The sequence below is a fragment of the Castanea sativa genome, chromosome 10 (genome assembly GCF_040712315.1).
Source record: "Castanea sativa cultivar Marrone di Chiusa Pesio chromosome 10, ASM4071231v1".
NCBI classification, from domain to species: domain Eukaryota; kingdom Viridiplantae; phylum Streptophyta; class Magnoliopsida; order Fagales; family Fagaceae; genus Castanea; species Castanea sativa.
The window spans coordinates 2,706,199-2,732,905 of record NC_134022.1 but is presented as its reverse complement, the minus strand read 5'-3'; the positions used below and the strand labels follow the sequence as shown (position 1 = coordinate 2,732,905).

Sequence of the window (26,707 nt, the reverse complement as noted above, 5' to 3'; positions counted from 1 at the left end):
TAAAATTACATATTTAACCCTATTTTTTACAAAAGTGGGTTACAAAACTCTAACTAATTAGCTAACCTCATGTGGGTAAAGTGTCAAATTTCAAATCATATGTAGGCAACTTAAGTTTCGGCTAAACCACAAGTTGGTAAATTGTAATTTGCCTTTTTTTTTTTTTTTTCAATTTTAAATTTGATGTCATGTCACTTAGAAATTGACACATTACACCTTCCTTAGCCATGTAAGCACTGAGACTAACAACTGTTAATAGAAAGACCAATTGTATTCATTTTTTAAACTTGAAGGACCAATAGTGCTTAGTAGACAAACTTCAAGGATCTATAGTGTAGTTTCGTCAAAGTAAAATATGTCATCATTGTATGCATCCTCCCATTTAGGGATTAAACTTTTATAATAGATAATAGATTGTTAGATTGTTAGACGCACTCACACAAATGTCAAGGGCATTGTAGCTTAATTGACACATCTTCATGTACAAAGTACTTGAGAGTCGAGGGGAAATGATTCGAGTTATAGAATTAACACAATATTATAACTATCTCCACAAAAAAAAAAAACACACATACACAAACAGAGACAAATACACACTCACTAGTGTGTGAGTGGGTATATATATAATGATGCAAATAGTCCTATTTATTGACTTTAAGGCCCACTCAAGATTAATGAGCATTATAACTTATTTATTCACATAACTCAAGTATAAATGCTTGTAGAGTGTGGGGGGCAATGGTCGTTTTCAAGAGGGAGCTTTACACACGTATACACTTAGATTAGGTTAGAGTAGGAATTCTATCTTGTATTTAAAATAAATAAAAAATAAAAAAAAATAAAAAAAGAAGAAGAAGAAGAAGAAGAAGAAGAAGAAGATAGTTTATTATATCTTATGAAGGTGTATCTGTGTATCCTACATTGAATAGTTCTAGATTCATAAGTTCTCTGAATAATCACTCCAAATTTCATAGAAAGTGACACCACTTTCTATATGGGGCTACAAAGACACCAAAAATATATCAATACTAAACGGAATTATAACTCATTTATTCACATAAATTATATACCAATTTATGTCATGGTGAGAGTTTCTAAATAAAGATTGGAGTTAAATGCAATATGCCAAATCTCCATAAAAATTAAAACTTAAACCTTTTTATTTTTACAATATTTTCATAACAAATTATAGGTGGTTAGTTATTATTCGTTCTAATTTGAATTTATCACTGAAATTACTTTTTTGTTCCACCACTAACAACCTGTAATAACCTGCCACTTAGGATTTGTTGTGAAAATATTGTGAATATAACATTTTTCTTTTAGTTACCATAAAATTCACAACAGATAATTTTCATTATAATGAAAATTTAACAGTTTATTTATAATTAATATTAAAATGTGCCAACATGATATTTCTTTTATAGAAGGATAATAATATATATATATATATATATATTTATATATAAGATAGAATTTTCACTCTAGCCTAATCTAAATATAAATGTATGTGAAGCTCCCTCCTGGAGAATTAAACCCTAGCCTTTGCCCCCCACGCCTCATAAGCATTTATACGTGTAGAGTGACCACTGCACCAATGAGGAGCGGTGATAATAATATGTTTATTTTTATAGGAATATGAAGCAAAATACAAATGATAGAACAACTAAATTTAATGTGTGCGTGTATAAAAATGAATAAACAACTAAATTTAATGTTTGCATGTATATAAGGGTCTCATATTTGAACTGTGACTACTTGGGGAAATAAAGAATAATTGCTCACACATAACAATCAAGGTCTTAACATGAGCTTTTTTAAGTTAGTAGGTTTCAGCCTTGTGCCTAATCTCGGTTTCATGAGTGTTCTAGATAATCGCTCCAAATTTCAAACGAAGCGGCACCACTTCCTATAAGGGGCTACAAAGTCACCAAAAATATATTAATACTAATGTGAATTATAAACCCACTTATTCACATAAATAATATGCCTATATTTGTCATGGTGAGATTTTCTAAAATAAATATTGGAGTTAAATGTAAGACGCAAACTCTCCATAAAAATTAAAACTTACACTTTTTTTATTTACCACAAAATTCACTGCTAATAAATTTCATTATAAATGAGAATTTAAAATTTTATTTATAATTAATATTAAAATGTGCCAACGTGATATTTCTTTCATAGGAGAATAATAATATGTTCATTTTCATAGGAATATGAAGCGAAATACAAATGACAGTACAACTAAATTTAATGTGTGCATGTATACAAATAGAACAACGAAATTTAATGTGTGCGTGTATATAATGGTCTAAGATTTGAACTTTGACTACTTAGGGAAATAAAGAATAATTTCTCACGCATAACAATCAAGTGTTAACATGAAAGTGTATTCCCTTATCTCATTCCTTTTCCCTGTATGTGTGTGTGTGTTTGTTTCTCAAAAAAAAAAAAAAAAGAAGGTGTTAACATGACCTTTTTAAGTTGGCAGGTTTCAGCCTTGTGCCTAATCTCGATTTTATAATGAGAATCCAACAATTTATTTATAATTAATATTAAAATATGCCAAAATAATATTTCTTTTATAGAATGATAATAATACGTTTGTTTATATAGGAATATGGAAGGAAATACAAATGACAGAACAACTAAATTTAATGTGTTTACGTATACAAATGACAACACTCATGGTTTGCGGTGTAGGGTTGTAGATCACATACCAATGGCTAGAAGGTTTGTCTTATTGGTTTTGTTCACATTGTTTCTTTCTTTTAGCAGTAATGATGTTGGTTGCAAGAGAATTTATCGAGAAGATCACTTGGAGTTGAAAAGGCAACATAAGCTTTTAAATAAGTTGGCCAAGAAAACTATTCGGGTGAGATCAATATTTCCATTTGTGTATGTGTATATATATTTATGTTGAAGAAATAATGTTGCAGCTATTATAGTGACAAAATGATTTTGTGATTTGTAGACAAAGTATGGCGATACATATGATTGCATAAATCTCTATGAACAACCGTTCTTCAATTATCATTCACTCAAGAACCATACTCATGATTTTCCAGTAAACTTCAATTACTATGTCACATTTTTCTAATTTTCTTTTATTCTTTTTTTTTTTTATAAAGAAAAGTAACACTAACTTCAATATTGAATTAATTAATGTACAGGTGAGATCTTCCTCCAACCCTAAAGGAAGCAGAGACCAAAAGTCTTCACCACTATTTAACCCATCTAATTTTTGGCTAAATGGTAAAGGTTGTCCAGATGGTATGGTTCCCATTAAGAGAAATACGGAGGATGATCTCAAAAGGGCAAAGTTAGCTACAGAGATACATAACTTAAAATATAAACCACTCACTATTGATAGACCTGGTACTCATGTAAGTTATCATTGCTACACTCTAATTTATTTTTATCTATTTCATACATTTGCATATATTTTGTGTTGTAGTTGTAGTTGGTTCCTTTTTTGTATATTATTTTCTTTTGAAAGGAAAATAAATAGTATCTAATTATGTCAAGCAATAGCTGTGTGTGAATTATTTTTTTAAAACTAATACACAGTACCCCAACCCAATCCAATACCATATTAATGATATATATGTGATTGATTATTTTTTTGTTGTGAACAAATTTGTTAATTTGAGGGATAAAAGAGGAGACAAAAGAGAATACATGAGAGTTTATGCAGTTCTTATCAACATACAAGCTAAGGGACAAAAGCTGAAAGTGATACAATAATGTGTCATTCACTTATAATAATACACTACAATGGATAGCACTGATATCGGTCGGGTTTGGTCAAGCTTAAGGGAGATTTTCACGTTTTTGCTAGATTCAAAACCAATACAGACTGATACTTTAACAAAGCCGTACCAAACTAACCATGAAAGCCACGGTTCAGCCCGTTCGGCGTGATTAGAGTTTTTTCAGTTTCCTTAAATCATCTATTTTCTTCTCAAAAAGAGTGAGTAGCACCGTTACCTCCCCTTAGAAATCAATCTATTGATTCATTAGCCAATCTCATGATATTCTTTTAACAATCAATGACTTGATATTGTCTTCAATGAATTTCAAAAATCTCATGATATATATTCTTTGGCTTTAAATTTATTGATTTGATCTTCAATGACATGCAAATATATTTATAGTATCCTAAAAATTCAACATATAAATCACAAAAAAAGAAGAAGACTTTGTTGTTAATTATGGTGTGATTGATGATTAGTAATTTGGCTTGGAGTGCATAAGCACGCACATACTCAATGTGCAACTAGAGTTGGAGGAGAAACACAATGAGTAATCACACAATTTCCTTTAAGAATAATTTTCAAATGATTGCTTTAAAATGTTATATATTATTCTCAGTATGCTGTAGTGCGGAAAAAATATACGAACGTGTACCATGGAGGTTCTGCAATCATCAGCATATATAACCCAAAAGTCGAAGGAACTCAATACAGTTCTGCTCGCATAAAGGTTCAAAATGGTCCGGATAGCATAGAAGTTGGATGGACAGTAAGTGATAGAGGAAACAAGTTTACAATATGTATCTATGTATGTAAATGAACTTGTTAATTCTAATACTCATTTCTTTTTGTCTTAGGTAAATCCAACCTTGTACAATGATACTCGTACCCGATTATACACATTTACAAAAGTAATTAATATATTTTTTTTCTATTCTATATTTTTTTTCTATTCATATTTTGTTCTATCAATTATGTAATAAACTACACTATTTACCTACCTTTTAATATTGATGTTTCCATCTACAGACAGCTGGTTCCTCATGCTTCAATACATTATGTAATTCAATAATTCCTACAAGTACGGATATTCCTCTTGACAATGTTATAGAGCCAATTTCAACGCCAGAACAGCAATTTGACTTGGAATTCATGCTTTTTTGGGTAAATAAATAGATATATGTTTTTATATAGATGTGTGTGTGCGTGTGTTTCTTTGGTACTAACCTCTTCGTGCATCAAGTATGATACAAAAAAAGCACATAATTTGTTCTTACTTCCTGTGTTTGTGTTTTTTCTCTTGAATGATAGGATTCTAGCAATGGAAACTGGTTTCTAAAAGTTGGTCAAGATGAAACTGTAATCGGATTTTGGCCAAAAAATGTATTCACTGCTTTAGGAGACGGTGCTAATTACGTTGAATGGGGAGGAGAGGTTTTTAGTCCTCCTGATGTGCCTAGCCCTCCCATGGGCTCTGGATTTAGTGCAAAGTTATTTGAAGACACCAGATATGATGCATATTGCAGGCAAATTAAAACAATTAATGAGACTGATTATGTTGTGAATGCTGTTGATACCGAAGTTTTTTCAGATATTGTACAATATGAAGTTCTTGATAAAGGAATATTTGGTCGAGCTGATGTTCAGCACATGGTACTATTTGGGGGTTTGGGTGGTTATACTGGGACTTAAGATTTCTAATTTTTCTTTTGGTTCAGTGCATGTATTCTTATCAAACAATTTAATATTTTGATCAATAAAATGACTTTCAAGTCAACTTTCAACTCACTATACTTATAGCATGAATATTGTTGTCTATTTTCCATCCAACAGAAAAGAGCCATAAGTGATCAAATGCAAATGATTAATGAGACCATTATTAATGCAGAATACCAGAAACTGAGAAAGATGCAAAGAAATGTAGTACAAAGCCAAACAAACGAAGATTCTCATTGTTAACTTTGCCTAGTGTAGCAAAGATATCAGGATATCCTTAGTCGATGGCAGATGGGAAGACTGAGTAACATGCTGACTTCTCATTTGACACAAAATACCAGAAACAGATTGTTGATGCCATAGAATCTGTTCAGTTGTTTGCTTCTCTGTTTAAAGTTGGGAATGGCTGTCGTGGTCAATCTCTGGAATGCTTGAAGCATGATACAGGCCTAAAGTAATTGAGATAATACTTGTAAGTAAATAAAAATATGGAAACAAAGACTCAAAGTAATTTCTATCTCACCTGAATTACATTGTCCTGAAATCAAACACTTTTCTGCACTGCTTTTGAGTTCATAATTCCATAAACTTCTTGACTCAAGGTAACCATATATAACAATGATAAGAATGAGAAGGGATGGTTGCTTGAGTATCTTCTTTGATGACTGACAATTACACTCAAGTAAGATCTGCTTGATCTAATAATTTAAGGTATATAACATTTAACCAAAAGCTAGACATCTTATAACATGATAGATTGATAGTTATAACTATATCCTTGATAATCAGAATTTTATATATAACACTAAAATTTTTGACATGTACTCATTTTAACTGGATTTCATTCACTAGTTTAAGATGGATATGTTTTACATTGACAGCGAAATCCATTGAAAAGAAGAAAACGATTATACCCTGCAAATTCAGAATCAGAGTCATCTACTTTATTTTTCTGAGTCATCAGAACATTATGTTGTCCTCATTCTCTTTGTTCTTCATCCCTAACATGTGTGGATTGTGTTGAAGTTTCTGCACAGATTAGGTTATTGTGAACTTACTTTTGTTTGACATGGTGCCATTGGAGACACCATGAATTTCTTTATTTTGATAGCTAATAAAAATACACAACACAACTCACACCTGCACAGATTGAGCCCCTGACCTCACCTTCACATTGATTTGTTCTAGGATTACTAGCTTCACGTTGAGTTTGAACTAAGAAACAGATAATAAAAATCTCCTTTGTCTCATGGCATTAGCTAAATTAGAACCATAAAACATTCATTAACAATGGAATCATCCAGCATGTTAAAGCAGCTCTATAATATAATCTTAACAACCTTAAATAGTATATGTGTTTACATCAACACTAATGTAAAAATGTTGTAAAGAGAGATGTTACGTTCACAACATTTTTACAACATTGTCACAACAAACCATAAGTGGCAAGTTGTTACTGGTTGTTATTGTTGGAGCAAAAAAGTAATCTTAGTGTTAGGTTCAAATTTGAACCAATAACAACTAATCATTTATGATTTGTTATGAAAATGTTGTAGACGTAGCATCTTTCTTTTTTAAATAGCTGTACCACGACAATCAAACACAATCAACAATTCGTACATGTATAGCAAAACCTTGTAACCAAACAACTCACAGCCCAACTCTAAATTCCTTCACATGAAGTTGGAACGAGTTGTGGGATTCGAAGGATTTTCTAAGTGAGAAATCCATGTGATTGAGATTTACTTAATAGAATGTTTTTGGGAATAAAATCAAAAAATAAATAAATACTAATATTTTGTGAGTGTGCTTAAGTGTGCACGAGGTCTTGATCTCAATTTAATATTTAAGTTTAATTTTGGCGAAAATGCACTTTTGGTCCCTACATTTTGGGTCAATTCTCATTTTGATCTCAAAATTGATTTCATTACTAATGTAGTCTCTAAAAAAAGAAAATCGGTTTTAAAATGGTCCTTGCCGTCAACCCACTAACGAAAACCTCCTACGTGGCAGATGAAGGCACAAGTGGCACAAAAAAATGCTGATGTGGCTATTAAAATAATATTAAAAAAATACTACATCAGCATCTTATTTTAAAAAAATTAATTTATCAATTTTAGCAAAATTAAAAAATAGAAAAAATAAAAATAAAAACATAAAAACACATAAATTCAAATCATATCGAAGAACATGTATAAACAAGAACTTAAATCCAGATTACAAGAACACAACCCCAGATCACAAGAATGAAGAACATAGTACTCAAAGATTTTCTTTTCCAACATTTCTCATAACACAAATTCAAAAAATACATAGAATTATATCTCCAAAACCAATAAATCAAAACCCAACCAAATCAACAACAAAGCATCTAAATCATCCAACATCAACAACAAAACAAAACCCAATCATCAAACCAAAATCCCTAAATTTTAGACCACAAATCCTCAACAAACCCCAGAGAAAACCCAATCATCAACGCCGATTTGTGCAGGGTCAAAGCCTCCGCCAGGCCACGCAGTTCCTCCGCCAAGCCAGCAGCTGCCGCATGATGCGTAAGCAGTCAATGATGGTTCGGGAGACCGCGACGGAGTAACTCGAGGAGCGTCAGAGCGACTGGGCCTACTCGAAACCCATGGTGCTCCTCGACGTGCTTTGGAATCTCGCCTTTGAGCTTTAAAAAAAAAAAATTGGTGGGGTTGTTTGGTGGCTAAGAAAATGGGGGAAGATTTTTGGTGATGGGGATTTGGAGCTTAGGTTCTTGGTTATTTGTGATGTGGGTAATGGAAAAAGGTTAAGTTTTTGTGAGGTTGATGTGGTTATATAGCTTAAATGACACTTTTTTTTCTTTGTATGTGTTTTTGTTTGGTAATTGAGAAAATGAGGTACAATTTTGAAAATTGGAATGTTAGAGCTCGGGTTTTTGGTTATTGTGATGTGGGTGCTTTTGATTTTGTTTTCTCTTCTTACTTGTGTGTTCTTCATTTAGATTAAGAAATAATTGATATAAGATCAAAGGATTTCAAAGTCCACCCAGATGTGAATTTTTCTAGTTTTGAACTTTTCAGGGCTTGAGGATGTATGTTCTTACGGAAAAAAAAAATGAAAAGTAAAAAAAAAAAAGAATAGATTAATGTTTATTTTAAATTTTTTATTTATTTTTTGACCAAGCTTTTTATTTTCTAGGCTTTTTATTTTTATTTTTTATTTTTTTTATTAATTAAAATGCTGATGTGGTATTTAAAAATGTTAAATAATTATTTTTAATAATATTTTAATGGCCACATCAGCGCCACGTTAATAAGTAGGGCACTTCGTTTGCCATGTAATAGGTTTCCGTTAGTGGATTGACGACAGGAACCATTTTAAAAACGATTTTCTTTTTTTAGAGACTACATTAGTAATAAAATCAATTTTCGGACCAAAATGAGAGTTGGCCAAAAATGTAGGGACCAAAAATGCATTTTCGCATTTAATTTGTTATGGGTTTTTTTTGTTTTGTGCAGATTCTGGGTTTTCTTGGGTTTAATTTTGTTAATCCGAGTTTGGGTTTCAATTTTTTTTCTGTCCTTATGTAAACTGATTCATTTTTTCCCCTTTGTAACATTAGTTCACTTTTCATTAGCATTTTCAAGGCAAGAAAATTACCTAAAAGTTGTGCACTTCATTTGAAGATTTCAGTTCTATTGATTTATTGTCAAACTTAAATATCAGAGAGAGAGAGATTTAATTATTCATACATAACAATCAAGGCGTTCACATGAGATTTTTAATTGGCTGGTTTTATAGAAGAGAAATGCTAATAGATGTCCTTAAGGCAACAGTTAAAAATTCATTTAAAAAAAGTTTTTATAGAAAAAGAAAAAAAAAACAATTAATATTTTGATAGCTTTTTTTATTTCCCATAAAATTGGAGTCAAAATTTTCCTAAAATTGATTGTTAACCATTCCCTAAGGTACTAGTTAGCTTGATCCTTTATAGAAAGCCTAGATAATCAAGGTGTTCACATTAGATTTTTAGTTGGCCATTTTTATAGAAAGCCTACATAATCACTCCAAATATTATAGAAAGTGGCACCACTTCCTATAAGGGGCTACAAAGACACCAAATATATATCAATACTAATGAGAATTATAACCCATTTATTCACATAAGTAATTTACCTATTTATGTCATGGTGAGATTTTTTTTTTTTTTTTTTTGAGAAGAGAATAAAGATTGGAGTTAAATGCAAGAATCCAGATTTCCATAAAAATTAAAGTTTATGCCTTTTTATTTACCACAACTTAACTACAAATAAATTTCATTATAATGAGAATTTAACAATATATTTATAATTAATAAGTTTCTTTTTTATAGGAATATGAAGGAGATACAAATGACAGAACAACTGTATTTAATGTGTGGGTATATAAATGACAACACACTTGGGTTGTGGTATAGATCACATACCAATGGCTAAAATGATTGTCTTACTGGTTTTGTTCACATTGTTTCTCTCTTTTAGCAGTAATGAGGTTGGTTGCAAGAGAATATATCGAGAAGATCACATGGACCTGAAAAGGCAACTTAAGTTTTTAAATAAGTTAGCCAAGAAAACTATTCAGGTGAGATAAAAATTTCTATTTATGTGTATGTGTATATATATTTATGTTGAAGAAATAATGTTGCAGCTATATATTATAATGACAAAATGATTTTGTGATATGTAGACAAAGTATGGCGATGCATACGATTGCATAAATCTCTATGAACAACCGTTCTTCAATCATTATTCACTCAAGAGCCATATTTATGATTTTCCAGTAAACTTCTATTTCTATGTCACGTTTTTCTAATTTTTTAGTTTTTTTTTTTTTTTTAAAATGAAGAAAAGTAACACTTACTTCAATATTGAATTAATTAATGTACAGGTGAGATCTGCCTCCAACCCTGAAGGAATCAGAGACCAAAAGTCTTCACCACTATTTAATCCATCTAATTTTTGGCTAAATAGTAAAGGTTGTCCAGTTGGTATGGTTCCCATTAGGAGAAATACCATGGCTGATCTCAAAAGGGCAAAGTTAGCTACAAAGATACATAACTCAAAATATAAACCACTTACCGTTGATAAACCTGGTACTCATGTGAGTTATCATTGCTACACTCTAATTTATTTTTATTTATTTCATACATTTACATATATTTTGTGTTGTAGTTGTAGTTGACTTCATTGACATGCAAATATATTTATAGTTTCCTACAAATTTAGCATATAAATCACAAAAAATATATACATGAGTTTGCTGTTAATTATGGTGTGATTGATGATTAGTAATTTGGCTTGGAGTGCATAAGCACACACATACTCAATGTGCAACTAGAGTTGGAGGAGAAACACAATGAGTAATCACACAATTTCCTTTAAGAACAATTTTCAAATGATTGCTTTAAAATGTTATATATTATTCTCAGTATGCTGTAGTACGGACAAAATATACGAACGTGTACCATGGAGGTTCTGCAATCATCAGCATATATAACCCAAAAGTCGAAGGAACTCAATACAGTTCTGCTCGCATAAAGGTTCAAAATGGTCCGGATAGCATAGAAGTTGGATGGACAGTAAGTGATAGAGGAAACAAGTTTACAATATGTATCTATGTATGTAAATGTGCTTGTTAATTCTAATACTCATTTCTTTTTGTCTTAGGTAAATCCAACCTTGTACAATGATACTCGTACCCGATTATACACATTTACAAAAGTACTTAATATATATTTTTTTCTATTCATATTTTGTTCTATTAATTATGTAATAAACTGCACTATTTACCTACCATTTAATATTGATGTTTCCATCTACAGACAGCTAGTTCCTCATGCTTCAATTCATTATGTAATTCAATAATTCCTACAAGTACGGATATTCCTCTTGGCTATGCTATAGAGCCAATTTCAACGACAAAACGGCAATTTGACTTGAAATTCATGCTTTTTTGGGTAAATAAATAGATATATGTTTTTATATAGATGTGTGTGTGCGTGTGTTTCTTTGGTACTAACCTCTTTGTGCATCAAGTATGATACAAAAAAAGCACATAATTTGTTCTTACTTCCTGTGTTTGTGTTTTTTCTCTTGAATGATAGGATTCTAGAAATGGAAACTGGTTTCTAAATTTGGTCAAGATGAAACTGTAATCAGATTTTGGCCAAAAAATGTATTCACTGCTTTAGGAGATGGTGCTAATTACGTTGAATGGGGAGGAGAGGTTTTTAGTCCTCCTGGTGTGCCTAGCCCTCCCATGGGCTCTGGGTATAGTGCAAAGTTAAATGAAGACACCAGATATGATGCATATTACAGGCAAATTAAAACAATTAATGAGACTGATTATGTTGTGAATGCTGTTGATACCGAAGTTTTTTCAGATATTTGTACAATATGAAGTTCTTGATAAAGGAATATTTGGTCGAGCTGATGTTCAGCACATGGTACTATTTGGGGGTTTGGGTGGTTATACTAGGACTAAAGATTTCTAATTTTTCTTTTGGTTCAGTGCATGTATTCTTATCAAACAATTTAATATTTTGATCAATAAAATGACTTTCAAGTCAACTTTCAACTCACTATACTTATAGCATGAATATTGTTGTCTATTTTCCATCCAACAGAAAAGAGCCATAAGTGATCAAATGCAAATGATTAATGAGACCATTATTAATGCAGAATACCAGAAACTGAGAAAGATGCAAAGAAATGTAGTACAAAGCCAAACAAACGAAGATTCTCATTGTTAACTTTGCCTAGTGTAGCAAAGATATCAGGATATCCTTAGTCGATGGCAGATGGGAAGACTGAGTAACATGCTGACTTCTCATTTGACACAAAATACCAGAAACAGATTGTTGATGCCATAGAATCTGTTCAGTTGTTTGCTTCTCTGTTTAAAGTTGGGAATGGCTGTCGTGGTCAATCTCTGGAATGCTTGAAGCATGATACAGGCCTAAAGTAATTGAGATAATACTTGTAAGTAAATAAAAATATGGAAACAAAGACTCAAAGTAATTTCTATAATTCTATCTCACCTGAATTACATACTCAATGTGCAACTAGAGTTGGAGGAGTAATACTAAGAATAATTACACATTTTCTTTTATAAATAATTTTCAAATGATTGATTTAAAATGTTATATATTTTTCTCAGTATGCTATAGTGGGGACAAAATAAGAACAACGTGTACCATGGAGGTTCTGCAAGCATCAGCATATATAACCCAAAAGTCAAAGGAACTCAATACAGTTCTGCTCGCATAAAGGTTCAAAATTATCCAGATAGCATAGAAGTTGGATGGATGGTAAGTGATAGAGGAAAAAAGTTTACAATGTGTATTTATGTACGTATATGAGCTTGTTAAATCTAATACTCATTTCTTTTTGTCTTAGGTAAATCCAACCTTGTACAACAATACTCGTACCAGATTATACACAATTACAAAAGTAATTAATATATATATATATATATATATATTTTTTTTTTTTTTCTATTCATACGCAGTTCTATTAATTCTGTAATAAACTGCGCTATTTACAGACAGCGAAATCCTCATGCTTCGATACATTATGTAATTCACTAATTCCTGTGAGGACGGATATTCCTCTCGACATTCCTTTAGAGTCAATTTCAACGCCAGAACAGCAATTTGACTTGCAATTAATGCTTTTTTGGGTAAATAAATAGATACATGTGTTTATATAGATGTGTGTGTGCATGTGCGTGTGTGTTTCTTTCGTAGTAACCTCTTTGTGCATCAAGTATGATACAAAAAAAGCACATAATTTGTTCTTACTTCCTGTGTTTGTGTTTTTTCTCTTGAATGACAGGATTCTAGCAATGGAAACTGGATTCTAAAATTTGGTCAAGATGAAACTGTAATCGGATTTTGGCCAAAAAATGTATTCACTGCTTTAGGAGACGGTGCTAATTATGTTGAATGGGGAGGAGAGGTTTTTAGTCCTCCTGGTGTGCCTAGCCCTCCCATGGGCTCTGGTTATAGTTAAAGGATAGAAGAAAACACCAAATATGATGCATATTGCAGGCAAATTAAAACAATTAATGAGACTGATTATGCTGTGAATGCTGTCGATACTGAGAGTTTTTCAGATATCGTACAATATCAAGTTATTGATGAAGGAAGAGTACGTGCAGATCAGCACCTAGTACTGTTTGGGGGTGTGGGTGGTCATATTGGGGAATAAAGATTTCTAAGTTTTCTTTCAGTGCATGTATTCTTATCAATAAAATGACTTTCAAGTCAACTTTCAACTAACAATACTTCTAGCATGAATATTGTTGGCTATTTTCCATCCAACAGTGAACCATAAGTGATCAAATGCAAATGATGATGAGACCATTATTAATGCAGAATACCAGAAACTGAGAAAGATGCAAAGAAATGAAGTACAAACGAAGATTCTCATTGTTAACTTTGCCTAGTGTACCAAAAATATTAGGACATCCTTAGTTGATGGCAGATGGGAAGCCCGGGTAACATGCTGACTTCTCATTTGACACAAAATACCATAAACAGATTGTTGATGACATAGAATCTGTTCAGTTGTTTGCTTCTCTGTTTAAAGTTGGGAATGGCTGTCGTGGTCAATCTTTGGAATGCTTGAAGCATGATACTGGCCTAAAGTAATTGAGTTAATACTTATAAGTAAATAAAAATATGGAAACAAAGACTCAAAAGTAATTTCTATCTCACCTGAATTACATTGACCTGAAACCAAGCACTTTTCTGCACTCTTTTTGAGTTCATAATTTCCATGAACTTCTTGACTAAATTCCCTTTCTAGGTAACCATATATAACAATGATAAGATTGAGAAGGGATGGTTGCTTGAGTATCTTCTTTGATGACCGACAATTACGCTCAAGTGAGATCTGCTTGATTTAATAATTTAAAGTATATAAGATTTAACCAAAAGCTAGACATCTTATAACATGATAGATTGATAGTTATAACTATATCCTTGATAATCAGAATTTTATATATAACATTAAAAATTTTGCCATGTACTCGTTTTAACTGGATTTCATTCACAAGTTTAAGATGGATTTGTTTTACATTGACAGCGAAATCCATTGGAAAAAGAAAAGGGTTATACCTTGGTTCAGACTTGGAGCCACCTACTTTGTTTTTCTGAATCATCGGAACATTATGTTTGTCCTCATGCTCTTTGTTCTTCGTCCCTAACATGTGTGGATCATCTTGTAGTTTCTGCACAGATTAGGTTATTGTGAACTTAGTTTTTTTTGACACAGTGCCACTGGATACACCACGAATTTCTTTATTTTGATAGCTAAAATAGACAACGCAACTCACACCTGCACAGATTGAGTCCCTGACCTCACCTTCCTTATAGGGTGATGAGATGCCACTTGTTCCAGGATCACTAGCTTCACATGGAGTAGGAACTAAGAAACAGATAAAAAAAAATTTCCTTTGTATCATGGCATTAACTCAATAAGAACCATAGAACATTCATTAACAATGGAATCATCCAGCATGTTAAAGCAGCTCAAAAAATTTAATCTTTACAACCTTAAATAGTATATGGTTTTGGCATGTGCAAATCCTCTATTTTGCATTTCATCCTTAAAAAACATTGGTCTAATTCTGATAAACTTGCATCAATGCTGATAAAATCATTGACAGATAATGCCTTTGTTTTGATTTGAAAGCTGCAAAGAGAGGGATCATCAAGTATCTTAAATCATATAACAAAATCCACGACTGCCATAGAGAGAGAGACGGAGAGGGGTTCTGGTGTTGTACTTGTATTGGAGACAGCTGTGTAAAAGGATCAAATCATGTCAGCAAAATGATGCCTATATACATTATAAGCATTAAGAGGCTTTGGGTTTCTCACACAGAGACTAGATAACAATCGTACAACTGATCAACAAAGATTATTGTCTGGCTCAGGCCAAATCCTCTATTACTTGGTAAAACGCAGGCACCAAAATCATCTAAAACAAGAATGTCCAACATAGTCCATTCTTAAGGGTGACAACTTGTTGTATGGTTTTAGGGTCATAGAAAAATACTCTAGAAATAAACTTTACTAGATACATAGAGAGTACAGAGCTCAAGAAAAACATACCAATTAACTAGTAAAAATTTCCAAAATTATGGAAACAAAAACACCGATCAAACCTGTGTTAACTGACACTAACCACATAGCTCAAAAGGTAAATAAACCACTCAAGCTTCTAGCTTCCTTCAAAATTCAGAGATTGAACAGACAATTTACACAGTAACAATATGAACAACAAAAGGCTACAACTTTATTCTTTCCAACTAAAATCACCATCTACAATTCCATGCCTCACCAAAACAATCTCCTTTACAAGATTTCTGTAAGTGAATGGTCTTACTGCAGCTCGCAAAAACAACTCCGGAGGAATTTTACTCTTCTTAATCCTTTTTCTCCATGGACCATACCCAACACGCTTCCATTCCCCTGGACTCACTTTTGGCCATTTGCCCCTCAGTGCAGTTTCATCTCCATCTTCTGCATTGTTTTTAACTTTTCTCTTTTTCTGTGATTCCATTTCCCTCAACTGCTCCTTATAGAACTTATTTGACACTTCGACACTCCGTTTTGCTAACTTCTCCATTGCATCCGCGCTGCTCACTGCCTTTCGAAACTCCTCCTCCCAAAACTTCTTATCCTCTTCTACACTTAAATCCTCTTCTTCAATACCAGATTCATCATCTCCACCTTCTTCTGAATCCATAACTATATCATCATCATCATCATCATTCTCAACAATGCATTCATCCTCCTCCTCCTCGTCATTACCATCATCCTCAATCCACTCTACAACCTCAGCCTCACCTGCATTACTGCTGAGCCGATCCTCATCATCATCCAGGGCATCACACCCCAACTCCATCTCCTCCAACTTTGCTTTCCACTCCTTAGTATACGGATGCAACAAGTTCTGCGTTGGATGATTACTCAACAGAAACCCCAAACACTCAGACTTCCTCTCATCGCTCAACTTCTCATACTTGTTCACCACATCATCCACAAACGCTTTGGGATTGGCCCTCAAAATCTTACACAATCCACCAAAATAAGTACAAGCATCAACACTCCCATCCTCATTCCTCACCTCAAACAAGTACTGCCTCTCCGTTTTCGGATCCAATAACGGCATCAACCCCTTAAAAAAATCCTCCTGAGGCTCAAACCGAGACTGATACACCGGCCTCTTAACGTACAGAATATCAGGCCTCATCCACGCCGCACATTGCGTTATAAGAGACCTCGCCTTATTCCCAAACCTACCCATCAAACTCCACTTATCCAACCTTCCTTTTTTCGGGGCTTCCACAACAACCTCACACGCCAAAGTCCATTGTTCCCAAGGCAATTCATTAACTCTCCATTTGGGGTGTCTCACAAACACCCAGAAATGCTTAAAAAACCCTTTAATACTATCAGTATTATTATTAATTTTGACATTATTTTCCATTTCCTTCAACCTCTTACCGAAATCCGTAGCCATTTCAAACTGCTCAATCTTCTCCCACTCTTCCTGGTCCCTGACTTCACTGATCAAAGTGACACGCTCGTCCGAAAAGCGGCCGCGAATGGGGTCACCAACGACAACACCACGCCAGGAGTAAGGGCCGTACTGGCCATACTTGTACCAGTCATATGGGTGTCGGAGATTGGGGTCGTCTTTGTCCATGAATCGAACCATACGGTCGTAGCCTAAGCCAATCTCTTGAAGCTCGTCTTCGGTGAAATTGTCGGCGTGGTTAAGGCTCTTGTTGTTCTTTTCGCTGTTGCGGCGGAGGAACCGGGTCTCTGCCATCCTCCTGCTTTTATCGCGGGCGCCTTCCTTTATGGCTCGCCGGAACGCGGCGTCTCCCTCTATGCGGCCTCCTGAACCGCTGCCTCCTTGCTTCTTCGGCTGCTTCTTCTTGCCTCCTCGACCTCGTCCTCCTCCTGCTCCTGCTCCTGCTCCTGCTCCTGCTCGAGCGGAGCAGTGAACAGAGAAATGGGTTTTGAGAGAATTGGGGCATTGGATTTGGGGGAAGCGAAGAAAATAGGGGATAAAATGGAAGTGGGTTTTTGGGAGAGAGAGTGAGAGTGTGAGGTTTTGAGGAGGGTTTTGCATTTTTGCTTTTGTTTTTGAGGTTTGTACATATAGCTATATCTATTTATTTGTTAGTTAAGACCACAACAAAAAATATTATAGGAAATTGCAATAAGCTCCCTAGAGTTTTTTTTTTTTTATAAATAAAATTATTTATACTCACTTCCCATTTATTTTAAATAAAATTTAAATTATTTACATTAATCTACCACGAATGGCTAAAAAAAATGGGTTTTTAAAAAAGCTCAAAAGAAAAAAAGTTTCAAATTTCCTATGAGATGGTGGTGTGGGTGACAAATTAAGGGAGGGTAAAATAGAAATTCAAGATTTTTTAGAAGCATTTTTTTTTTAAAGGGAAGTGAATGTTTTGTCTCCGTTTGGATACACGGCACGTCCACGTTTCTGGGTTCAGCACATTTTCAGTTTTTTTTTTTTTTTTTGGTTCAACCACATATTGTTGACTTTTCAGCAGGTGCACTGTTCATGGGTCTCACAAACTTCACTTTTCAGCCACTTTTTCATTAAAAATGGGTCTCACGTCACTATTCACACATTTAAAAATTATTTTACTACAGTGTTTTCAGTTTCTAATTTTAGCAAAATAAGTTCTATCCAAATAGATCATTTATTACAAAGAATGGATAATTAGATAAATAGCAAGACCAATAATGAATGTGTAATAATAATGGCGATTCCACATCAGGTTCAATAAAATAATTAAACTAGATTGAAGTTATATATTAGCTTCATTGATTAACATTGTTAAGTAGCACTTTAATCATAAATTTAAGTTAAGTGAATGAAAGTTGGGGTTTCAGGAAGCTCTTGTTGTTGGTAAGGGTAGTTCTATGAATTTTGGACTTAAGGCGAAGATTAAAATGAAGCATTTTATATATTTTAAATGTTACTTAAATGTTCTATGATTGTTGTTTTATACTTCTCTCATAATTTTTGCTTGTGGTTTTGTCACGGCTTGCCAAAGGGGAAGATTGTTAGGGTCATTTTTTTTTCTTTATGTTCTCGCCTAACCTTTGACAAAACGTACTTTACTTGTAATTGGATAGATCTAAGTTGGGTTTAATGTATCAAGAAGTATGTTACTCAAAGACATCAAGTGGTATCATTAAAGACATGAAAATTGATCCAAGAAATAAGTAAAGAAAAACTAATTCAGTAAAGCTCGACACTAGTATCTATTGGGATTTAATGAAGCAGCTCAACACAAGCTTGATCTATCGATACTTACGAATTTAAAATTCTCAAATCTAGATTTCGGCCGATGATGACTTGAATGATTGGGATTTCTCTCTTTACAACCCTAGCAATATATATGGCTTTATTTTAAAAGTGATCAAGAACAAAAACAAAGACTTAGAACTCATATACTCTGTGAGAAGCTAATGCGTTTGTACACCTTAAAGTTTTGTAACCAAGTAAGAAAACCAAATATAAACTAGATACAAGGAAGCAAATACCGAATGACAACTCATAAAAGCAAATGTAATTTGTTGTCATACAGAGAACCCAACATGCATGAGACATCTAAATAGAGGTCACCAAATATTTCTTCTTTGCCAAATTACTATATATATATATATATATATATATATATATATATATATATATATATGGCTGTTACATCCAAATTGTAGCAATTGAGTACTTGACTACTTGGGTTCTCGTTGAACATGGAAGAGATAAGCCGAAAATTAGAATGCAAAATTTTTATGTGAATCAGAATATGAAATGGCATATACCTATGCTCCATGAAATCCAACCCTCTGTGTAGCTTCTACCGACCTATAAAAATAGCAATGATACAAAAATTTACAATCCAATTAAGAACTTCTTTTGATATTTAAAATAAAAAAAAAAAAAGAAGAAGAGAGAAAGTTACCTTAATAGAGACATGAAGAGTACATGCTTATGCAAATCTGCTATAGTACCCAAACTTTAAAATTAGTATTCAGATTCTTTTTTTGTTTTTTTATTATTGAATTTAATTTTGTAAATATTTACAATATAGATACTTGGATGAGTTTAAAATTATTCACTACTAAAATTTAATTGATCTAATGCTCTACATTAACTCATCAAGAATATATCCTACTCACTTAAAGTACCCCAACTTACTTGATTTGGTATTAAGTTTGTTTGGTCATGAAAATCCAACAAATAATAAATAAATAAACACGAAATTGTTGGTGTTCCAATGAGTCAAAGAATGAGAAAAGAAGGTACCTGTGAAAGAAGACATTGGTGGTGATTGTTGGACAAGGCTTGAAATTGCTTCGTTTCATATAGGGGTGGCAAAATCTGACACGATCCGCAAACCTGACACAATTAACCCATTTATAAACTAGTCATGGGTTAAGGCTAAACGGGTTTGAGTCATATTCAGGTTGACACGGCTAACCCGTTTAATAAACGAGTTGTGTTCGTGTTCAACATGCAAACCCGTCTAACCCGTTTGACCCGTTTAGCTTATAAAGTTATTATTTATTTTGATATTATTGCTTCATTAATGGTTTGTTTTATATGTTTATTACTATATTTCTAGTTATAATTGTATTTTAATTTTAGATATATGGGAAATGATAAAAATTATATAGGTTAAGTATGACCTATTAATCAAATATATTATTAAATGAATCATTTGTATTGACCTTTACATGGCTTGTTAATTAAATGAGTTAAACGTGTCGGGTTAGGTCAACCTGTTTAATAAACAGGTTGTATTTAGGTTGAGGATTCTTGACACGTTTTCTAAACAAGTCGGGTTCGAGTCAACCTATATAGCTAAATACTCATGTCTTAACAAGACACGAACCCGACCCGCGAACACGAATTGCCACCCCTAGTTTCATAGTGTCAGCATTGAACTCAAGGATCCAAAAATCACAAACACAATCAAAACTAATTAAAATGCAAAATTGGACTTCGAAATCAGAACCCCACAAATAAATAAAAATCTATGAACTGCAACCTCAAAAAATAGAGAAGTATGAATGAATAATAGTTATGTGATGAACAAAAGCATAATTAGAGATTAGAATCTGAGCACGCGCTCACGTGCGTGTTTAGAGGCTCTTTTATGTTTTTGGAAGAAATTAATAATTTGCATCCATTATAAATTGGGTTACTATTTTTTTCAATCACAAAAATACTTAGGAGTGTGATGAGTGTTATGTGTTTGTACCAAATATTAAAATTATTAACCTTTTTCCACGCATAATACTCATTACACCCCTATGTACTTTTGTGATTGAAAAATATAATAACCCAATTTACAATGGATTCAAATTATTAATTTTTTGCCAAAAAAAAAAAAAAATAGAAGAGCTTTTGAGCACACATGTGAATGCGTGCTCAGAGGCTAGTATTGTTAAAAATTATGCGGGTTATGGTGGAGAAGTTGGTGGAGCATTATTTTTATCGCCCATTCTAATTGCTTTCTAGCAGTATTTACTATAAACCTATAAGCAGAAATACAAAATGTGTTACTTTTGTGTTATTAATAGACACTTTAAAACGTACACAACAATGATAGGTACAATACATATGAAGCGTATACTTGTGGAAGGAATATTTGAATTTACCTTGTGATGATATTGCATAGCTCTATGTATGGAGAAATTGTAAGATCTTCATGGTAAATCAGGACAAGTGATGTGATTCACCATTTCACTAAAAGACTTACACTTGTTTAAAATTGACGAGTTAGAAAATTTTGTAAAACAAAAATTGATTACTAACTCAACAATTTTAAACAAGTGGCAATTTTTTAGTAGAATAGTGGACAAGTGACGTGGTCCATTAGAGAGCTGTATAATTTCTCCTATGTATGTGAAATTGTCTATTTCTTGGGACTTGAAGAACTATCATTTAATTACCATTTAAAATAAATAAATAAATAAAGGTCTACTTAAGATGAGGAGTTTACATTTATGTAAATTTGGACTTCGAGATAATTCACGAAATCTCTCCACAAATGGGTTATGCATGTCTAACAACCCAGTTTTGAAAATAAAGAAAAAAAGAATATTTGTGCCATCAATGTAAACTTAATTAAAAATATATCATTATGAACCAAATCATGGGGTCCATACACGCACATACATATAATGCACAAATACATACCCCATATATACATGTTCATAGCATCATATAAAACCATTTTCCTTCATCCAATAGACAACAGTGTCAAACCCGACATATCAAAGAATTTTGGAACTTTTTCATAAGACCCAATATTTTATTTTAATCCTTATATACATTAGCATATGTTACATCTTGGTTCCCAAAGTTGTACATATAACGAAAACAAAAATAAAAGAAGAAACACCGGTATTAAGAATACTTACCAAAATAAAAATGGTATTAAAAATAGGAAATGGACAGAGCAGAAGTTTGCAAATATCTATATTCTAACCTAAAATCTGATTACAGAAGCCAAAGAGTTCTCAGTGTGTGCAATCTTTTTTTTTTTTTTTTTTTGAGAAATGAATACTTGCTGTTTTTATTAATCAAGAATTAGGACAATCATCCAAAACAAAAGAGATAATATCCAGTGGAACACACTTCAACTAGATTTGAGAAGAAAAAGATTGTTTCACTCATTGGGCTAAGGCATGTGCAACTGCATTGCCTTGCCGACCTACATGGGCAAAAGAAATACTCTGAAATGAGTTTGATTGAGATATGATATATGAGATGCCCTCCCCTTGAATTTTCCATTCCTGATCCCTTTAATGAGTTGAAAACAGATTCAGAATCACCTTCGCAAACAAAGTGAGCATGACTTGATTCTGCAGTAAAAGTGACAGCTCGCCAGGCAGCAAAAAGCTCCAGGATTTCCACTGTTGGACGGGATTCACAATCTGCTCGGATAGGGCAGCCAACACCTGACCCTCACTATTCCGAATTACCACACCTATTCCCGCTTTGTCAGACTCTCCGTACATTGCTCCATCATGATTTGTCTTCAGCAAGCCCACTACAGGAGGTAGCCACCTGTGAGGAACAACCTGTCGTCTGTGGGAAGGAGGATTTTCCAGCCCCTGAATTCGCTGAGGTAGTTCTTTGCAAAACCAGCAATATTGCGAAGGGGCAGGGGATTTTCTTGGAGGCGAGACCAAAGTGACCAAGCCGTCGCTGCAAACAAGGATAGTAAGGCAGGTTTGGATCGGATTTTTTGTATACATCCGAGAAAGAATCAGAAGTTGCTGAGCTCCTATCCACCCAGTCGAAATCAGTTTCCCAGACCACTTTGATGCAGGCACAACTCCACAAAGCATGCACAACAGTCTCCGATTCTCCAGAGCAGCGAGGACAAACCGATTCTTGAAGAATTTTTCGCTTCTGTAGATTTTCTTTTGTAGGCAGTGAATTAGTGCATGCCTTCCAAAGAAAATGCTTGATCTTGCCTGGGACCTTCAACTTCCATGCTTTTCGCAAAAACCCCTCTGTGATTCTGAGACTTGTGGTCGATTTGTGTCAAGAGTATGAAGCTCACAGAGAAGTTTATAACCTGACTTCACTAAGTAGTTGCCCGATTTTTCTACTCTCCAAACTAAGGTATCGGGCTGTGGGGTGGAACACAGGCAGAGACTTGATAAGTTTTGCTTCAGGTGGATAAAAACAAAAATCGATTAGATTGATGTTCCACCAACCCGTTGCAGAATTTATCAGAGAATCCACAGTGGAATCCGGTGCTAGGTGCAAAGCTGGAGAGCAGATTCTGCCTTCAGGACTTGGTAGCCAAGCATCTTCATATATCCGGACAGATTCACCGCTACCAATTCTCCAGATGGCTCCTTTTTCAATTAAATCCCTGGACCATAGTCTTCCATGAGAGAGCCGGTAGAAAGTTTAGCTTCAAAAATTGAGCTATTTGGAAAATACTTCGCCTCAAAAATTCTATAAAATAGAGACTCCTTATCATCTATCAATCTCCACAACTATTTAGCCAACATGGCTTTATTAAATTTGCAAAGATCTTTAAAGCCCAATCCCCCCTCGCTCTTTGGTTGACATAAGACCTCCCATTTTGCCCAATGAAATTTTCTCCTATCACCCCTTTGTCCCTACCAAAATTTTCAAATGAGCATCTCAATATCTTGGCAAAGACCAATTGGCAATCAAAAACAACTCATGACAAACGGAGGAATGACTTTGACCACCGCCTTCAAAAGAACTTCTTTACCCGCTTGCGATAATATTTTCTCTTTTCACCCTTGGAGCTTACCCCACACTCTATCTTTTAAGAAATTCAAGCTTGCCTTTTTTTTTTTTTCTTCCCACCATCGCCGATAAACCCAAATATCTTTCATACTCCTTTATTTTGGACACCCCAAGCAAATTTTTTATTTCCTCCTTTGTAGCAATAGAGGAATTATTGCTAAAAAAGAGAGTAGTCTTGTCCGAATTTATTTTTTGTCTCGACGCCTGTTCATATTTCCCCAATATCTCCTGAATTTTTTCCACGTCCCCCACTCTAGCTCAACAAAACAAGAGGCTATCATTTGTAAAAAAAAAAAAAAAAAGGTGAGAGATCTTTGGGTCATTTCTACAGAGAGAAACACCCTCAATATGTTTACCATCCACTGCATGTTCAATTAATCCATTTAGACCTTCAGAGCATAATAGAAAAAGATAAGGGGAAAGAGGATCTCCTTGATGAGTACCTCATGTGAGAATAATATGGCCTTTTGGTTCACTATTGACTAAAATCGAATAGGTCATAGATTTTATACACTCCAAAATCCAGCCTATCCAAGTCAAATGAAAGCCTATCTTCTCCATGATCCTTTGAAGGAATACCCATTCCAAACGATCATAAGATTTGCTCGTGTCCAATTTTAAAGCCATATATCCAATTTTCCCTTTTTTTTTCCTCTTCATATGGTGTAAAGTCTTAAAGGCCACCAAGATGTTATCAGAGATTCCAAAATAATATGGGGTAAAACTTTCTTCAACCTGTTTGCCAACACTTTAAAGACAAGTTCATATAAGATATTACAAAGGGTAATGGGGCGAAATTCAGTAACAATTTAGGACTCTTCAATTTTGGAATAAGAGTAATAAAAGTATGATTCAAACCTATCTCTATTGAGTTAGAGTTTAGACAAGATAACACAGCTTTGACTACATCATCCCCTATACTCACCCAATAATGTTGGAAAAAGATTGGCATGATTCCATCTGGATCCGAGGCTTTTAATGGGGTCATTTGTTTCAAAGCTATCTCCACTTCATCCTCTGTAAAATTTCTAATTAAACAACAGTTCATGTCTTCAGTCACCACCTGTTTTGTAAATTGAACTACTTCCTCTATTTCATGCGGATTTGAGGTAGTAAACAATTGTTTATAATACTCTACAATTATCACCCAAACCTCTTCATCACCTGAGACCAATTTGCCCTATAAGTCTCTGAGTTTTGAAAAGTTGATTCGCCAGAATCGCTGTGATGCCCGATTATGGAAATAGCTAGAATTTTTGTCACCCCATACCATCCAGTGCACATGGCTTCGCTGTTGCCACATTTTTTCCTCCAATCTAAGTAACTTGGCCACCTCTGCTTTTAACTGAAGAAAAAACTCTTACTCGACAAAGCGTTAACTACATTGCAAAAAGACTTCTTACTCTAAGCTTGCAGCTGGGTTTTACACTTATCCACATTCTGCATAACTCTGGTCATAGGTGGCTCCATGGAGATGGTTTTCCAAGCACTTTTAACAATGTCGTGGCATCCTTGCTCATCAAGCCTAATTTATTCAAAACACCAGGGGCATTGGGGCTTTGAATTGATCCCCTCGAGTAGGACCATGATAGGACTATGGTCTGAAAAAGCACATACCAGAGTTGTTACACATGTTGCTCGGAACAAGTCAAACCATGCTGTTGTGCTCATAGCTCTGTCCAGCCTTTCCCAAACCACTCCACCATCCGAATGAGTTTTAAACCATGTAAACTTATTTCCCACAAAACCGATGTCAAACAACCCACACTCGTCTAAGGCTTCTCTGAATTTTTGCATCTGTCCATAAGGTCGTAAAGAGCCTCCCAACTTTTCACGTGACTTCACAAGTTCATTAAAATCACCTCCACACAGCCACGGTATGGAGAAGCGATTGTTTAAATCTTGTAACAAATCCCAGGATTCCATATGAAGCTGAGTTTCTAGTGCTCCATAAAAACCCTTAAACGGCTAAACATTTTCCTTTCCTCTGTTGATCAGGATATCAATATGATTATGAAAGGAAGACATGGCTTACAAGTCAAACCATGAGTTAATCTTGAAACCCCATGATGATGACCAAAATGAAGCGAGTCACGAATTCCAATTAGCCTAGTATCATCCAGCCATATTTTGGCTAAAAACACTACTGTAGGATCTTGTGTTGAATTGTCTGCAGGTTCCCCAAGCTCTCGACAGTTCCAACAAAGGAGACTCATTGTTTTTGGCAAGGCTGGGAACCAGCCGCTGCCAATACAAAATCAATATCCTAATCATCACAAGAAACCAATTTTTTCTTCTTTGGTAACCCACAATGATCTTCCCGTGTTAGAGCTTCGTTTGTTTCTTGTATGTACTTCAATCTTATCTGAACTCCCATGCCCAACACGTGATAGACGAACCCATTTTGGACCAGCTAGAGGTGTGACCTGGCTTGTAGGCCCTTGCAGATTTGAATTGTCACTTAAAGGAGTTTCAAAAGGATCCAACAAAGATTTTGACTCCTTGCTGTCAAGGGAACTTTGTACCTGATTTATGGGATTTTTACATAAGGAGAGCCAGATTTTGGAAGACCTTTGTTTCCTTCACAATTCCCTCCATGCTGTCAAACTTACATATCTCTTTATCAATTTCCTCCAACTGGCATTCAAAATTCCCTTTTTTAGATTGTTGACCCTCAAAACCCGGAGGAAAATCCTCATTTTCCGTGAGAACTTCAACCAAAATAGGATTAGTATTAACTAGGGGCAAGTTTTTAGGATATACCTTATGTGAAGTAGTCCCCTGAGATTTTGAATTTGGCGGTGGTGGTCGTGGTGGTGATTGGGCGGCGTC

At 34.1% G+C, this 26,707-nt stretch overlaps 3 protein-coding genes and 1 long non-coding RNA gene across 4 annotated transcripts; 2 read left to right on the top strand and 2 right to left on the bottom strand.

Moving 5' to 3' along the window:
* The first annotated feature begins 2,623 nt into the window (after window positions 1-2,623).
* LOC142613497 (protein neprosin-like) lies at window positions 2,624-4,830 on the top strand. The gene is made up of 7 exons (XM_075785867.1): window positions 2,624-2,736; window positions 2,779-2,878; window positions 2,978-3,070; window positions 3,177-3,389; window positions 4,378-4,527; window positions 4,616-4,669; window positions 4,792-4,830. The coding sequence occupies exons 1-7, from the start codon at window positions 2,624-2,626 to the stop codon at window positions 4,828-4,830; spliced, it is 762 nt and encodes a 253-aa protein (XP_075641982.1).
* Window positions 4,831-5,225: 395 nt separating this feature from the next.
* On the top strand, window positions 5,226-13,513 carry LOC142613496 (uncharacterized). Its single transcript, XM_075785865.1, has 14 exons — window positions 5,226-5,411; window positions 5,592-5,678; window positions 5,816-5,928; window positions 9,983-10,082; window positions 10,188-10,280; window positions 10,389-10,601; window positions 10,930-11,079; window positions 11,168-11,221; window positions 11,323-11,457; window positions 11,613-11,873; window positions 12,670-12,810; window positions 12,899-12,952; window positions 13,047-13,181; window positions 13,337-13,513. The coding sequence occupies exons 1-14, from the start codon at window positions 5,226-5,228 to the stop codon at window positions 13,511-13,513; spliced, it is 1,899 nt and encodes a 632-aa protein (XP_075641980.1).
* Window positions 13,514-13,800: 287 nt separating this feature from the next.
* Window positions 13,801-14,913, bottom strand: LOC142612600 (uncharacterized). The gene is made up of 3 exons (XR_012840153.1): window positions 14,623-14,913; window positions 14,221-14,398; window positions 13,801-14,145 (listed from the first exon to the last, which is right to left on the bottom strand). It is a non-coding gene; the product is annotated as an uncharacterized LOC142612600 (long non-coding RNA).
* A 625-nt stretch (window positions 14,914-15,538) lies between these two features.
* On the bottom strand, window positions 15,539-17,657 carry LOC142612735 (uncharacterized). The gene has a single exon (XM_075784878.1). It carries the CDS (start codon window positions 17,651-17,653, stop codon window positions 15,806-15,808), a length of 1,848 nt encoding a protein of 615 aa, XP_075640993.1. The 5' UTR covers window positions 17,654-17,657; the 3' UTR covers window positions 15,539-15,805.
* Between the last annotated feature and the right edge of the window lie 9,050 nt (window positions 17,658-26,707).

Coding starts and splice junctions, on each gene's coding strand:
- LOC142613497 (XM_075785867.1), top strand. CDS start 2,624: ATGGAAGGAAATACAAATGACAGAACAACTAAATTTAATGTGTTTACG. Junction 2,879..2,977: donor TGGCCAAGAAAACTATTCGG/GTGAGATCAATA, acceptor TGTGATTTGTAG/ACAAAGTATGGCGATACATA. Junction 4,528..4,615: donor GCATAGAAGTTGGATGGACA/GTAAGTGATAGA, acceptor TTTTTGTCTTAG/GTAAATCCAACCTTGTACAA.
- LOC142613496 (XM_075785865.1), top strand. CDS start 5,226: ATGGGCTCTGGATTTAGTGCAAAGTTATTTGAAGACACCAGATATGAT. Junction 5,412..5,591: donor GAGCTGATGTTCAGCACATG/GTACTATTTGGG, acceptor TCCATCCAACAG/AAAAGAGCCATAAGTGATCA. Junction 10,602..10,929: donor TTGATAAACCTGGTACTCAT/GTGAGTTATCAT, acceptor TATTATTCTCAG/TATGCTGTAGTACGGACAAA.
- LOC142612735 (XM_075784878.1), bottom strand. CDS start 17,653: ATGCAAAACCCTCCTCAAAACCTCACACTCTCACTCTCTCTCCCAAAA.